The sequence below is a fragment of the Lynx rufus genome, unplaced genomic scaffold (genome assembly GCF_022079265.1).
Source record: "Lynx rufus isolate CCGP_SWC_20201006 ecotype Redwood Valley unplaced genomic scaffold, mLynRuf1.p SCAF_49, whole genome shotgun sequence".
Classification (NCBI taxonomy): domain Eukaryota; kingdom Metazoa; phylum Chordata; class Mammalia; order Carnivora; family Felidae; genus Lynx; species Lynx rufus.
In genome coordinates this window covers 267,975-280,788 of record NW_025814866.1, presented here as the reverse complement: position 1 = coordinate 280,788, position 12,814 = coordinate 267,975, and the positions used below count along the sequence as shown (strand labels likewise).

General features: G+C 58.1%; 2 protein-coding genes across 2 annotated transcripts; both read right to left on the bottom strand.

The window, feature by feature from the left end:
- Positions 1–2,769: 2,769 nt before the first annotated feature.
- UBL4A (ubiquitin like 4A) lies at positions 2,770–5,405 on the bottom strand. The gene is made up of 4 exons (XM_047098439.1): positions 5,309–5,405; positions 5,021–5,126; positions 4,613–4,827; positions 2,770–4,494 (listed from the first exon to the last, which is right to left on the bottom strand). Exons 1-4 carry the CDS (start codon positions 5,354–5,356, stop codon positions 4,384–4,386), a joined length of 480 nt encoding a protein of 159 aa, XP_046954395.1. The 5' UTR covers positions 5,357–5,405; the 3' UTR covers positions 2,770–4,383.
- Positions 5,406–6,056: 651 nt separating this feature from the next.
- SLC10A3 (solute carrier family 10 member 3) lies at positions 6,057–9,790 on the bottom strand. Its single transcript, XM_047098434.1, is given in 5 exon segments — positions 6,057–7,278; positions 7,366–7,671; positions 7,673–7,861; positions 8,444–8,518; positions 9,064–9,790. Coding segments are annotated over 5 exon segments (1,587 nt in total). The 5' UTR covers positions 9,091–9,790; the 3' UTR covers positions 6,057–6,288.
- Between the last annotated feature and the right edge of the window lie 3,024 nt (positions 9,791–12,814).

The window sequence follows — 12,814 nt, the reverse complement described above, 5'->3', positions numbered from 1 at the left end:
AAGTGGTCATAGGAAACTATAGGGCACAAGGTACGAGTCCATCAGCAGGAAGCTAGTGAAATCAACTATGGTGCATTCATACAATCACCCCAGACAGCAGTTAAAAAAAAAAAAAGAATCCATAATGAAAAATGAAATGCTTTCCGGGATATATTGTGTAAAAAAAAAAAAAAAGAATGCAAAGGACACACACTCTCTCTCTGTCTCTGTCTCTGTCTCTGTCTCTCACAGACACACATGTTTATTAGAAAAAAAAACAGGAAGGAGAAACCTGGAACTAATGAAAATAGTCCCCTGTAGGGGTCAAAATGGGCATGGGATTTCTTGGATTGTACCATTTTGTACAGTTTTGACTTTGAACCACATAAATAGCTCACATGTTCGAAAGTACATTTGAAAGAGCTAAAAACAACCGAAATGCAAAAGTTGAATACAAACAAAAACAAATGAAAACAAACACATGAGCCTAACTACACATCCAAATGATAATAAAACCACCCAGAGAAAATTCAGGTGATTTTAACTCCGCTTTCTGCTTGTATATCCCTTCAGGGCATTATATTCTAAGGACACAAGAATTGACCTTACTCTTAGTATTTTTGCCGTCAGCAATGGTAGTCATGAGGTTGCAGTGAGGCCATTTGGGGTGTCCTTTAAGGTAGACTGCCCAGTGCGGCAAATGAGTAAATACATCGCTGTTGTCAGCAACCAGAATTCTCTCTGTGGAATGACGAACGGTGAGAAAGGACTGTGATGCTGGATTGCAGTATGAGCTTAAACATACATATTTCCTTGTTTTGTCCGGTGAAAGGGTTTAGAAGCGATGACCCTCCAGTAGCAATGAACACACCCTACACCCAAGCCTTGCTTTCTCCATGTCATTCTCCACTAAAAGGAACCAGAGCTTCCTGGAGTGATGGGTGATTCCAGAGCTGGGGCAGGAAAAAAATACATGATGAGCCTGGAGCGCTTCGTGGTGCCAAAAAGTAAGGAAGTGCTTGAAATACAAAGGGAGGAGGCATGTCAGAGGGACACAGGGGCCTACCAGGAAGAACCACGGCTAGAACAGTTTGATCATTCGAAAGGATATTAGACTTTTGGGCGAGGAGTATGACTTGGGAAGGCGGCGCCAGGGAAGGTGCTGGAGTGTTGGCAGTGTTCTGTGGTTTGATCCAGAGGGGATGGATACATGGGTGTTATTTACTTTAAAAATCCATTGAGCAGTACACTGATGAGTAATGCACGTGACCGCATGCACGCTATAGCCCAATAAAAGTTACCCCCCAAAACATAACTTTTGGATTCTAAGTTGTTGGATAAAAAAGCCCAATGCATCCACCGCGGTAATCAAGAAAAGAGAGCCGGAGAAAGAAAAGCTCTTTCATGAGAAATGCTGCTAACTAATCACTGTAGAACGCGAGCCCTGGCAAACCACAAGTTTGAAGCCGTCGGTACAATTCGTTCAGGCAAGGGTCGGCATCGTGTGGTAAAACCGTTAGAGATTGCTGGGGAACAACACAGGCACATGGGCCCAAGGTGTTTATTACCGCAGACTCCTGGTGCTTTAGGACAGGGAAACGCACCTTTGTGAGGGAGAGGTGTGGCGGCCACAACCTTGACCATGTGACCAGAATGAGCCTCCCCGGGGGACGGCGCAGCCCCGCCCGGACTCCTGAAGCTGCTGGGGGAGGGGAAGGGCAGAGCAACTGGTCATAGCAGTTGAGCTGAATCTAACGCGGAGGGAATCAGGCAAATCCAGACTCTGGGACATTCTACAAGACAACTGCCCTGGGCTCTTCCAAAACTATTATTGCTTGATTGCCTACGGAGAACGGAGAGTTTTGAGAGGCGAAGGCGGCCTCCTGCGTCCTGTTAAAAGTCTGCCTGAGTGCTGTCGGCATCGACTGAGGCAGGCTGTGGCCTGCAGCATCCTCCCAGCCCTGCAGCACCCGCCCCCTCCCGTCTTCCCTCCCTTGCCTGCCCATCACCGCCCACTTCTGCAGACAAGCTTCCAGAATGCGGGATCCCCTGTCACCGGCACCACCCTCTCTCCTCGCCAGCCTGCAGCTAGCTGCTTCTTGCTTCCCAACATCACCAGCGACCGTCTTGTTACTAATGCCTCTTGGCAGTATTGGACAACCCCTCCTCCTTTCTGGAATGGTATTGTTGGCCCGTCATCCTGAGCTTTCCCTGTGGCTCAGTGTCGGATGTTCCTTGGCCTTTTCTGCATCTCCTGTTGGTGGAATGCTTCGAGGCCCGGTCCTCTCTCCTCTTTGCCGGCTACACTCTCTTGGAAGCCCCCTCATCTGTCCTCAGAGACTCTAGGACATCCTGTCCACACCTAACGCCTGAACGTCACTCTAGGAGGCCGCACAGGGCTTGGGGTCCCAGTCAGCTCTTCCATCAGGCTCCCACCACGCATCCTGAACACCTCGCTCCTGCCTCCGTGTCCATCCTGATCTCCCGGCTGAGTTCCCAACCCCCGTGTCCAACTATCCACTCGCCCGCTCCTCATCACCAGAGGGTTCTTGTGGCTCCTGAGTCAGGAGGCGCTGGCACAAGGGACTCAGCGACCATCTCTAGGGTCTGGCTGAAACGCGCATCTGTGTCGCACCCCTGCAGTAGGCAGTTGCTGCCCCAGGCCGCCATCCAGCCCTGGCTTTGGTTGAGAATCCCCCGCTCCCTCCCACAGCTCGTGGGTACCCAGGGGGCTGCCCTCCCACCACCCACCCCACCCCCGGCCCAAATCATCAGAACGGGACGTGCTTCTGACCAATGAAAGATAGCGTTTATTGGCTGGGGGCGTCAGAGAAGGAAGCTACACCGCAGGCCGCAGGCCGAGGCGGTGCTCCCGGCTGGGTGCGAACTAGAGATTTGGCAGAAACCCCAGGCCGCCATCTTCAGATCCTGAGGCAGCAGCCTGGGGTGGAGAGCCAGGGGGGAGGCGGGAAGACACTAGGCGTTTGGTGAAATTGTTCATCTGCTGCCAATATCCCGGGGACTTCTCAGTTCTGTAAACGGTTTCCTTTATCGTTTAGACCCATTTCTTTCATGGTTAAACCAATCGTTGGAAACCGAAAGCAGCCTGGCTAATATTGTTCCTTTCGGATACGAGTCAGTTTCACGTTCACCTTTAATGGGATTCAAAATTTCAACAAACATTTCCTGACTGAAAATAAGACGGGAGCATTGGTAAGTCACACGAGCTGCTGTACTCCCAGCTCTCAGGCAGAGCCAGGGACTTGTCTGCTCTTCAAAGCCTGGGGACCCAGCGTTCACCCCATGAGGACCAGGCAAGAGAGTGGCTTCCTTCTAGCCTCGACCGACCTAGGTGTCCTCCTCCAAGGAGCTGGTGACTAGATGACCTCTAGTGCCCGCACATCAGGCAAGGTGGGAGGCTCGGTGCCACCAGCCCACGCTTCTGCCCCCTTCCCAGCGCCCTGAGGTTTCCCTTCAGGCAGTGAGGGGTGTGCAAAGTGAAAGCCCCTGTACGTGCGGCAGGGGAAGGGGTCCACTTCCACACCGTGGGTGAGTGCAGGGTGTGGGGGCCTGTCCAAGGCTGAGTGACCTCGAGTCAGTCACCTGTCATCCCTAAGAGGTGAGAAATGCCCACGTCCAGGCGGAGACAAGCAGAGGGAGTAGCGAGGGGCTGTGACGCGAAGGGCCGGGCCGTCGCATTTCTGGGCCACGCTTGGCCATTGCTCCGTTTGGGGCCTGCTTACAGAGCGTGGGGTGGACGGAGTGGTGCAGGCCCCTCCCCCCAGGACTGGGTAAGAATGAAGGAAATGGAGGTTTCGAGAGTGGCCCTCACTGGGCAGAGTTAACACCTAGGGACCCACGTGGCACAGGGACTCGTCTGAGGTCATACCACACAGGTCCGTGACTCCCCAGCCCGCTTTTCCTTGTCGAGCGCCCACTGGCTGTGGCAGCGGAAGGGCAGCCCGGGGCTGGCTGTCACTTGACCTCCTGCCAATGCCGCACCTGTCAGAGGTCAGGTGACAGGATTGGGCAGCAGGCGCCAGCAGCTTCACTTCTCAGGCCTCGAGAGGAGTCGCTAGAGGATTTGTTCTCAGCGGGCTAAACAAGATTTGCCAAAGGCCGTCCGTCGGAACCCTTCCGAACGGTCCCTGTTTTCCCTGGGCACTCGGAGGCATTTTTAGAACCCGGCTGGACTCAGATGCTGGCTCCCTCACTTCACTGCTGGGAGCCTCGTCGTCTTACCTTTTGCGTGAGGCGTGGGAGCAAACCCAGGCAAGAACCAGGCGTGGACACCCAGGTACTGCCAGGTATTACTATTATTATGAGCCAGACTGCGACGGGAGAACACGTTTAATGCTACATGCAGCTTGTAGCCTGGCTGGGCTCCTCCCCGCACCGGGAATCTTATTTGGAGAACCCCTTCTCCATGGCTTCAGTTACTTCGGGGTGCAGAAAGCGGCTAGCCAAGCGTTCGATGTCATCCAGCGTCAGGCGGTTCAGGGACCTCTCGTAATCCTGAGGAGAGAAGGCCAGGAGGATTCGGGGGTGCCAATGGGTGGGGGGTACGCTAAGACAGAGTCAGGGGACGGGAGCAGCCGGGCCGGGGGCGGATGTCCTGGGCTACCGTTCTCACCCTCTGTAGTTGATCCAGGACTCTGCTGGCATCTGCCGCGCTGAAGTGGCGGGCCAAGACTTTGGAGATCAGCTGCCAGGCCGGTGGGGGTGGCGGCGGGGCCTCGGCCAGTCTCCGGGCAGCGCTTTCTTCCAGTAACACCTTCTCCAGAGGTTTGACCACTAGGTTGAGCTTGGAATTGGGCCCAACGCTGTAATCGGAGAGTCTTTTCCCATCTGCCAAAGAGAGATTGATGGAATCGTTACGCGCAGCGCAGCTCTGCGGCATCTGTCTGAGGAGGGTTCGGTCACCTCCCCGAAGGTAGAGTGGCCAGCACTCCAGCCATCACACTGCTCCTCGGGCTCGGCCTAGGCACCCCGTCCCCTGAATTCCTGCGGGGCTCCCTGGGCGTCTCCTCTTGCCGGGTACCTGCCAGGGCCTTGCCCTTGAACAGCAGCCGCTGCTGGCGCACCGGGACGTTCAGCTTCTCGGAGACCAGATGTTTCAGCGTGGACACCGGCTCGTCCTCCGACACCTGGCCGGGCCGAGGGCAGGAGGCAGGAGTTGAGGCCGCGGCCCCCCGCAGACGGCGGCTCTCCCGGCCGCCCCCTCCCCCCCCCCCCCGACCCCCAGCCCGTCCCCGCCCTCGGCCCGACCCCGCGCCCAGGGGGTGGTGAGTGCCCGAGCCGGCAGGCCGGCGGGGGCCCGCGACGCTACCTGCAGGCTGCACTCACGGCCCTGGAGCGCTTTCACCGTCAGCTGCATGGCGGCCGCGGCGGCGTCCACTGCGGCCGGCGCGCGCCCCACCGCCCCCCGCTGCGCGCCGCCGCCCCGGGCGCGCGCCGGAACCGCCCGCCGCTGCCGGAAGCAGCGCGAGGGGCGCGCCCCGGCCCCGCCCCCCGCCCCGCCCCGCCCCGCGCGCCGGGGCCCGGCCCCCGCCCCCGGCGCCGGAGGAGTCACCTTGGCGTCCGGCCTGGCGAACGCCCGGGCCGACGGATTCGCCTGCCACGGGAGGGAGGAGGAGCGAGTGGGGCCGGATCGGCTTCGTCGGGGAGCTGGGGTTTGGGGGGGGGGGGCGCCCCCGGCCGACTGACGGGCGAGTCGGCGCGAACCCCGACTCTCCCTCTCGGGAGTCCACGTAGTGGCCCGGCCCTGCCAAGCTTGCCCCACTGCTCGCGGGGCCTTCTGCCTCCTCTTTTCTAGTCTGGCCGCAGAAAACTGAGCTTGGGAGCTGGCCGCGGAGCCCGGCCTCTGCCCTCATTCTCCCACGCTCCTTCTAGAACGGCAGGGCCCACCTCTCCCAGAGAGGGGATGCGTGGGGAGGGAGAGTTGAGACAGAAAGTCTGTGCACGGGTCACCACTGCCACCCACGCCAGTCCTCCACCCTGGCCCACATCTACCCAGCCGCACCGTTCCTACCCCACTCCCCAGGCCCCAAAGGTCAAAGACTGGGAGGCACCCGAGCTTGCTTCTCTCTTTTATTGAAATATATTTTCTGAGCAGTGCCCACCTACCTAACTCAGCGTGGCCTCTTTGGCACTGAAAGCTGGAGAATAAAAAACCGGTAAAAAAAATAAGCCTGGATTGTTTTCTGAGTGCATAGTGCATGAGAGCCAAAGGCCTTTGGTACAGGAGAGCTGTGGGGGCGGTGGCTGGAGGCTGCAGGCGATGCGTGGTGGAAGCTGGACCCAGGGGCCTCAGGGGACTGGGCACAGGCTGCTGTAGATGAGGTGGCCAACAACCAAGGCCAGCATCTCCGAGGTGCCGCTCAGCGCTACAATGAAGGGGGCCTGGGAGGCGTAGTCGGCTTGAAGGCGACGGAGGGACAGCTGCAGCATGGCCAAGGCCAGCAGGCTGTTCTGGACCCCTACCTCAATGCTGACCGTCCGCCGCTGTGCCGCCGGCAGCTTCAGGCACGTGGCCAGGCAGTAGCCCACCAGGAGGCCGACCAGGGGCACCGTGAGGCCCACCAGCACGATAGGGAGCCTGACACCCGCCAGGATGAAGACCCCCATGCGGTAGGCCAGGAAGAGGCCACCCAGGAGCAGCACGAAGCTGAAAGGCTTGATGACGTGCAGCAGCAGCTGGGAGAACTTGGGGAGCTTGGACCTGATCACCACGCCGGCTGCTATGGGGATGGCGATGAACAGCAGGGTCCCCAGGATCTTGGAGATGGGCACGTGGAGCGTTTCATGGATGCTGAGCAGGCGGCTGTAGACGGCGGAGGACAACGGCAGGAAACCGGTGGCAGCCACCGTAGAGATGAACGTCATGGAGATGGCCAGGGTGACGTCCCCTCCGAGGAGGAGGCTGAAGAGGTAGCTCCCCCCGCCGCCAGGTGACGAGCAGGTGATGATGAGGCCTAGAGCCAGGGCCTTGGGCAGCACGAACACCTTGGCCATCAGGAAAGCATAGAAGGGCATGACCAAAAACTGGCCCAGGAGGCCCAGCAGCATGGGCTGGGGGCTCTGCAGGAGCCCTTTCAGAACCTCCAGTTCCACTTTGCACCCAAATGAACACTTGTTGACAAAGATCAGAGGCAGGAGCAAGTAGAGAATCGGGTTCTCTGAGAAGTGGACCAGGTCAGCGCCGAGGGTGCCGGGAGCATCTTCGGCAGGTGAGACCTTGATGCAGAAATCTCTCCGTTCCTCAATTAGCATGGGCGGGGCCTCATGGGGGTCCAGGAGCTGAATGAGGAGCGGGGCTAGCCCAGGCAGGCCCGAGTGGATGCTCACCACGAAGCCGCCCCCACCGCCCCAGGTGATGGCACTCACATTCTTGATGGTCAGCACCTCCGTGTCGAGGGAGGTGACCCTCAGCATGGGGCCAGGCCCTGTCCTGTTGCCCTGGCCCGGGTACTGGCTCGAGATCACAATGATGCCCTCGCTCTCCTCTGGGAACTCAAACTCCATCACAGAGCCGTCCCCAATGCTCAAGTATCGGCCCCCTGTCAGGGGCACCCTGTGGCCCAGAGCTGTGCTGAGGTTGGCACTGGCTGTTCCCCTGGCCCCCAAAGGCAGGCTGGCCAGAAGCAAGGAAGCCCTGAGCATGCCTAGGGGGCCTCGGCAACCGCCACCCCCCTCCCAGGCGAGGCCACCACTGGGAGCTGCTTCTGCCCCTCCTGAACACCATGGCTCTTCGCTGAGGACAGTGTGGCCAGGCCCTCTGTGGCTTAGGAGAACAGCCCCGCTGGTGCCGTTGGGCCGTCCGGAGAAGGGTCCATGGGCCGGGCCTGGCCCTGTGCTGTGCTCCTTGATGGCAGAGCTCTTCCTGAGGACAGACGGGACACAGAAAGGTGGCTGGTCAGGGTGACCAGCTGTGAGGCCGGGAGCGAGGGGATCGGTGAGCCCGCCTGCTGGGACACGCAGCAGAGCCCCTAGACCCAAACCCTGGGACAAGAAGGCAATGGCTAGTGTTGACCCTTAAGTGCCATTTGCCTGTCCCCTCCTCCAGCGTACCTGCGCCGAGTTTCCCATCCCTCGCCCACAGGGGCCACCTACACATAGGAGTTCCTGTTCAGCCTGCTGATCTCCCTGTGCTTTTCCAGTACGGTGAACATGCAGAAATGTCCTGATACCAAGGGACTTGGGAGAGCCACCCCGCAGTCCCATCACCACTAGCCTGTTCCCCGCGGGCTTTGAGCTATAGAGGGGCCATAGCTATACCACAACCAGGATGAAATCTCTGAAAGGCTGCGTGGGGATGCCAAGGAGACAAGTCTGGTGAGAGCAAAGGGTGTCTGACTGTCACCTGCCAGGCAGAAAGCAGCTGGCAAAGGGGCGTGTGCGGTGGGGCCTTGGGGGCTGATGTCTACCATGGATGTGGAGTTATGAATGGTGCTGCAGTGGCTACCTGGCCTACCCTACGCGCGGACGGTGGTGAGATGGGGGTCCTGGGATGGGGGGCAGGTCCTCTCCAGGGAGCCTGCTGGAAGGGGAAGCAGGAGGGGGTCAAATAGGACCACGTGCTTGCTAGGTGCTTTTCTTCCTCCTGTCAGAGCTCCAACTCATCTGTCCCCAGAATCTGAGCTGCTAGAAGCAGTGTGTCACATCTGAGAGGCTCTGCTCAGGGTCCAGAGCCCAGAACTTCCAGTGGGACCTAGTGTTTCCAGTGGGGGAAGGTGCCTCGGGATGGAAAGAGGTTTGCTTGCTTCCTCTTCTCAATTTGGGCTGTCACCAGCCTGTAGTCACATCACCTGCTGGAACTGGGGCAACCAGGATGGGGCCACAGTGGTTTATCATCACTACTGTCGTTTTCCTCTCGGTGCCTGATTGCAGTGTCCCAGTCCTGGAAGAGGCTCTGGCCTCTCGACATCCTATCAGTCTTTGGCCCTGTCCCCCGTCATCTGAGCCTGGGGAGCAGGGGAAGTAGGGTGAATGGGCAGGTTAAGCAAAAACTCATCCCTGGAGAGGTCCCCTCTTACCCGCTGCATGCCATGGCCTCTGCTGCTTTGGAGTTTGGGGGTCACTTACCCTGGAGGCCTTGGTCCAGCTTTGCATCCCACTGCTGAAGAGGGAGGCAGGAAAACCAGAGGGAGTATGAGAAGCAAAGTGGAGGGGAGTCACAGGGAAAAGATGACAGCACCCAGGACTGAAGCCACCGGGGTGGTGTGATGGTTCCTCCCTCCAGGAGGGAGGAGGCTAAGGGCCATCCACCCTGTCCTTCCAGTACTGCTGGCGGCTTTGAGTCACTGCAAGAGAGGTCTGGCCCAGATCCCACACCATTTCTGCTTGAGGGGCTGGAAGACTTTGAGCAGATGCACCCCAAGGCAGGGGAGGGAACCCTGGGCCGGCCGCTTTTTCCACACAGGCCGTGAGTTCGGTGTTTGGGCAGTTGGCATTGCCGACCCGGGGCTCCTCCCTACCTGGGACTCCGGAAGTTGCCGGGTTGGGCACAGAGCTCGAGCGCGAACCGAGGAGGGAGGGGCGCGCCGCCGCCGGGCTCTCGCTGTCGTCCTGCAGTCGGCAGGCGGGTGACCCGTCCGGGCGGTCCCGGGATCGCGCTACGGGCCCTCACGCCACCCCCAGGCCCTGCGGCCGCGCCCGTCGGGCCCGGCCGCCCGAGCGGGCGAGCACGGACCCGGGCCGGGGCCAGAGGCTGCGTTCCGCCCTCCCTTTCCGGCCCAGAGCGCTCACCCGCCGCCGCGGCCCGGGAGTTTGGCGCCGGCGCCAGCGCCTGCCGGCCCGGCGGACGCCTGCGAGCTGGGCCCGCCGGGGCCCTGCCCCGCCCCGCCCCGCCCCGCCCCACCCCGCCGCGCCCCGCCCCGCCCACAGGGGCCCCGGCCCCGCCCCGCCGAGGCCCCGCCCCTCCCTGCAGCGGCCGGCTCACCTCTAGCGACCGGGGCCGGTTCCGACCGGATGTGACGTATCCGGGAGCGACGAGTCGGCGCGGGCTCGAGGCCCCGGATGCCTTCCGGGTCGTGGTTGGTCCACGCCGTGGTTGGTCCACGCCTGGTCGGGCCCAAAGGCTCTGCGACCCCTGGGGGCAGTGGGACACGGGCTTAGCCGCTAGCAGGGCCGGATCGCCAGTGGGCCGCCGGTGGTGGCGGGAGCCCAGGGTCAGGCGCCGCCTATTCCCACCTTTCTTCGTTCGGCCGTGGACCCAGTGTCTAGTTCCACACTGTGGGACATCAGGGGGCTTGTCCGCTTTTCAAAACTTTTTTGGCGCCAGCAGCAGGGTCTGAAGGCCTCACGGACAAGGAATAGACAATCAGATGGCATAAGTTGGGCAAAATGGGGAGACAATAAGCAAGTGCTGAGTCTAAGGAAACTTGCATGTTCCGAAAGGCTGCTGGAAGAACTTGTCACGGCTGTGATGGAAGCTGGTGGCCCCCAGAGTTACAGGTACTTGCCCACGGCAGGTGCACAAGACACATCGTTGAGAACGTAACCAAAACAAAACGGCATTTGTATTTTAATTTTTATTTATTTTTAACGTTTATTTATTTTTGAGACAGAGAGAGACAGAGCATGAACGAGGGAGGGTCAGACAGAGGGAGACACAGAATCCGAAACAGGCTCCAGGCTCTGAGCTGTCAGCACAGAGCCCGACGCGTGGCTCGAACTCCCGGACCGCGAGATCATGACCTGAGCCGAAGTCGGACGCTTAACCGACTGAGCCACCCAGGCGCCTCTGTATTTTAATTTTTCAAGTACAGAATAACTTTAATAAAAATCTGTTAATTTAAAAAGTAAAAATATATTAAGTTTAAACTTACTTAAATACATTTTACTTTAAAATTTGTATTTGTGTGTGTCTTATAAAGTTCAGATTGGTACGTGTGTACGATATGTAAACAGTTAAACACATGGTTGGGGTGTATGCTTAAGATGGTTTGATTTATGTCAGTGATCAGAAACATTCAGAGGCCCTAGCTCTAGGCTGTTGTTTAGCCTCAGAGGACCAGTAAGGCATAAGCCGTGTGTGTGTGTGTGTGTACTTTGTCTAAGAACATCTGCGTACTGTCCCTCTCAAATGAGGTTGAGGGAGTCCTGATGGAAGCAGGGTGCAGTTTGCAAAAGGGCAGTGGGGGTGGGGCCGTCGGGGACTGGGTATTACTGGCCATAGGGAGAGGAGGAATGGGTCAGCCAGAAAGGCAGGGGAAGGAAAACCTAAAAGACTTGTCCCCCCTGGAGGAAACCTATGTTTTAATCATCCAACTAAATGGGAATTGGGGCCAGGGGTCAAGGGGAACAAACGCAGTCAGAAGGCTGCTCCCCGTTATTGTCAGTCGCTTCAGCACTCCCTGAAAAGCCAGAGTGGGCTGGTGGGGGGTCTGGCATGAGGGAACTTGGCGGCCTCTACAGGAAAAAGGGACGGCTAAATTAAAGGCAAGAGAATGTCATCTAGACTGAGAGAACATACAGAGCAAACGACAGTGACAGCAGTTCGGATGGGAGACCTGCCACTGTACTATGTTATAGAGTCACGATGGTGGCCCTAAGAGGTGTGCTTACTCCTACTTTCCTCCTCTCCAGGCAGGTTTGTCCGGGGACACTGTGATAAGTATGCGTGGAAGACGTGTTCTGTACAAGTATGGCATGCACTTGCTATTTACAGCGAAGTGTAGCGACAGCGGTCATTTTTGTCTACCCAGCATCAGCACCTCAATCCCTCCTCCACATTTGGTACACAAGGTTTGCATGGGAATCACCCCATGTGCTAATGACATTACTGGGGCTAGAATTACTGTGGGCATTGGGGTCTGATGTGGGAACACTAGTCCCCCTCTTTTGTCATTGCTTATTTTTGCTTATGTCCGTTTGACTCGGGATTCTGGCTTTTAAAACAAAGGGTGACCTAACTCTGGTAGGTGGGAGTGGGATTTCGGGGCAGGGGCACCACCCCGGTGGAGGAGGGCTGAAGGATATAGAAAGGTTTACCTCTACTTTGGAAAGTTGGGCAGGCTCTACCTCACACCGCCATTGGCTTCGTAGCCTGTGTTGGACCAAGTGGGGGATAAAGCTGGGCTTAGTGCTTCTATCTCTGTGACTGTGGAGACTCCTGGTGAAGACACGGCCCCCACCCCCGCCCCGAGGAGTTAGGGGCCATCGCTGGGGCTCGGTCCTGTGTCCCCAGAATGTAACACGGTCCAGGGCAGGGCCTTGGCGAATGTTTGGGGAAGGTCAGGCAATCGCAGCGGTGGTTTGAGAGGCCTCCCAGGCTTGCAGTGTGGACCTTCAGTGACATTCAGTTTCATTCGGGGCAAGCTATCAACCTTGAGGAGCCCCACTTACCTGGCTTCCGACCTCCTGGGCTCAGTGGGGACTTTTAGCTCTTCTGTGAATGGGGAGAATGACAGTCCTTTCTTGCTAGGGTTGGCATGAGGCCCACGCAGGTAGTAGGTGTATAATGGGAATGCCGATGGGGGAACTAAGGCGATATGGGCTGTGGGGGTGCAGGTGAAACACTGGGGCAACCCCACAGGTACATCGGACCTCATTATAGTGTCTTCCCTCCCTTGGGGGACATTTGAAACGGTCTATAATAAAAGACTTAAAAGTGGATCCACGGACGATACCACAGTGGTAGACACACATCATTACACATTTGTCAAACGCACAGACTGTTCAAAACCAACAAGGAACCCTAACGTCAACTCTGGGGTTCAGGTGATGAGGTGTCAGTGTAGGTTGGGGACCTACCTGTGCGAACTCTCTGCACTTTCCGCTCATCTTTGCTGTGCATCTCTAACTGCTCTAAAAAAGCACTTGGCTCGGGGTC

What these genes read in the sequence shown, in the direction of transcription:
- UBL4A (XM_047098439.1), bottom strand. Translation starts at nt 5,356, where the DNA reads ATGCAGCTGACGGTGAAAGCGCTCCAGGGCCGTGAGTGCAGCCTGCAG. An exon ending in GCCGTGAGTGCAGCCTGCAG is followed by an intron (nt 5,127 to 5,308) that starts GTAGCGTCGCGG and finishes CGGCCCGGCCAG; the next exon opens with GTGTCGGAGGACGAGCCGGT. An exon ending in CAAGGGCAAGGCCCTGGCAG is followed by an intron (nt 4,828 to 5,020) that starts GTACCCGGCAAG and finishes TCTCTTTGGCAG; the next exon opens with ATGGGAAAAGACTCTCCGAT.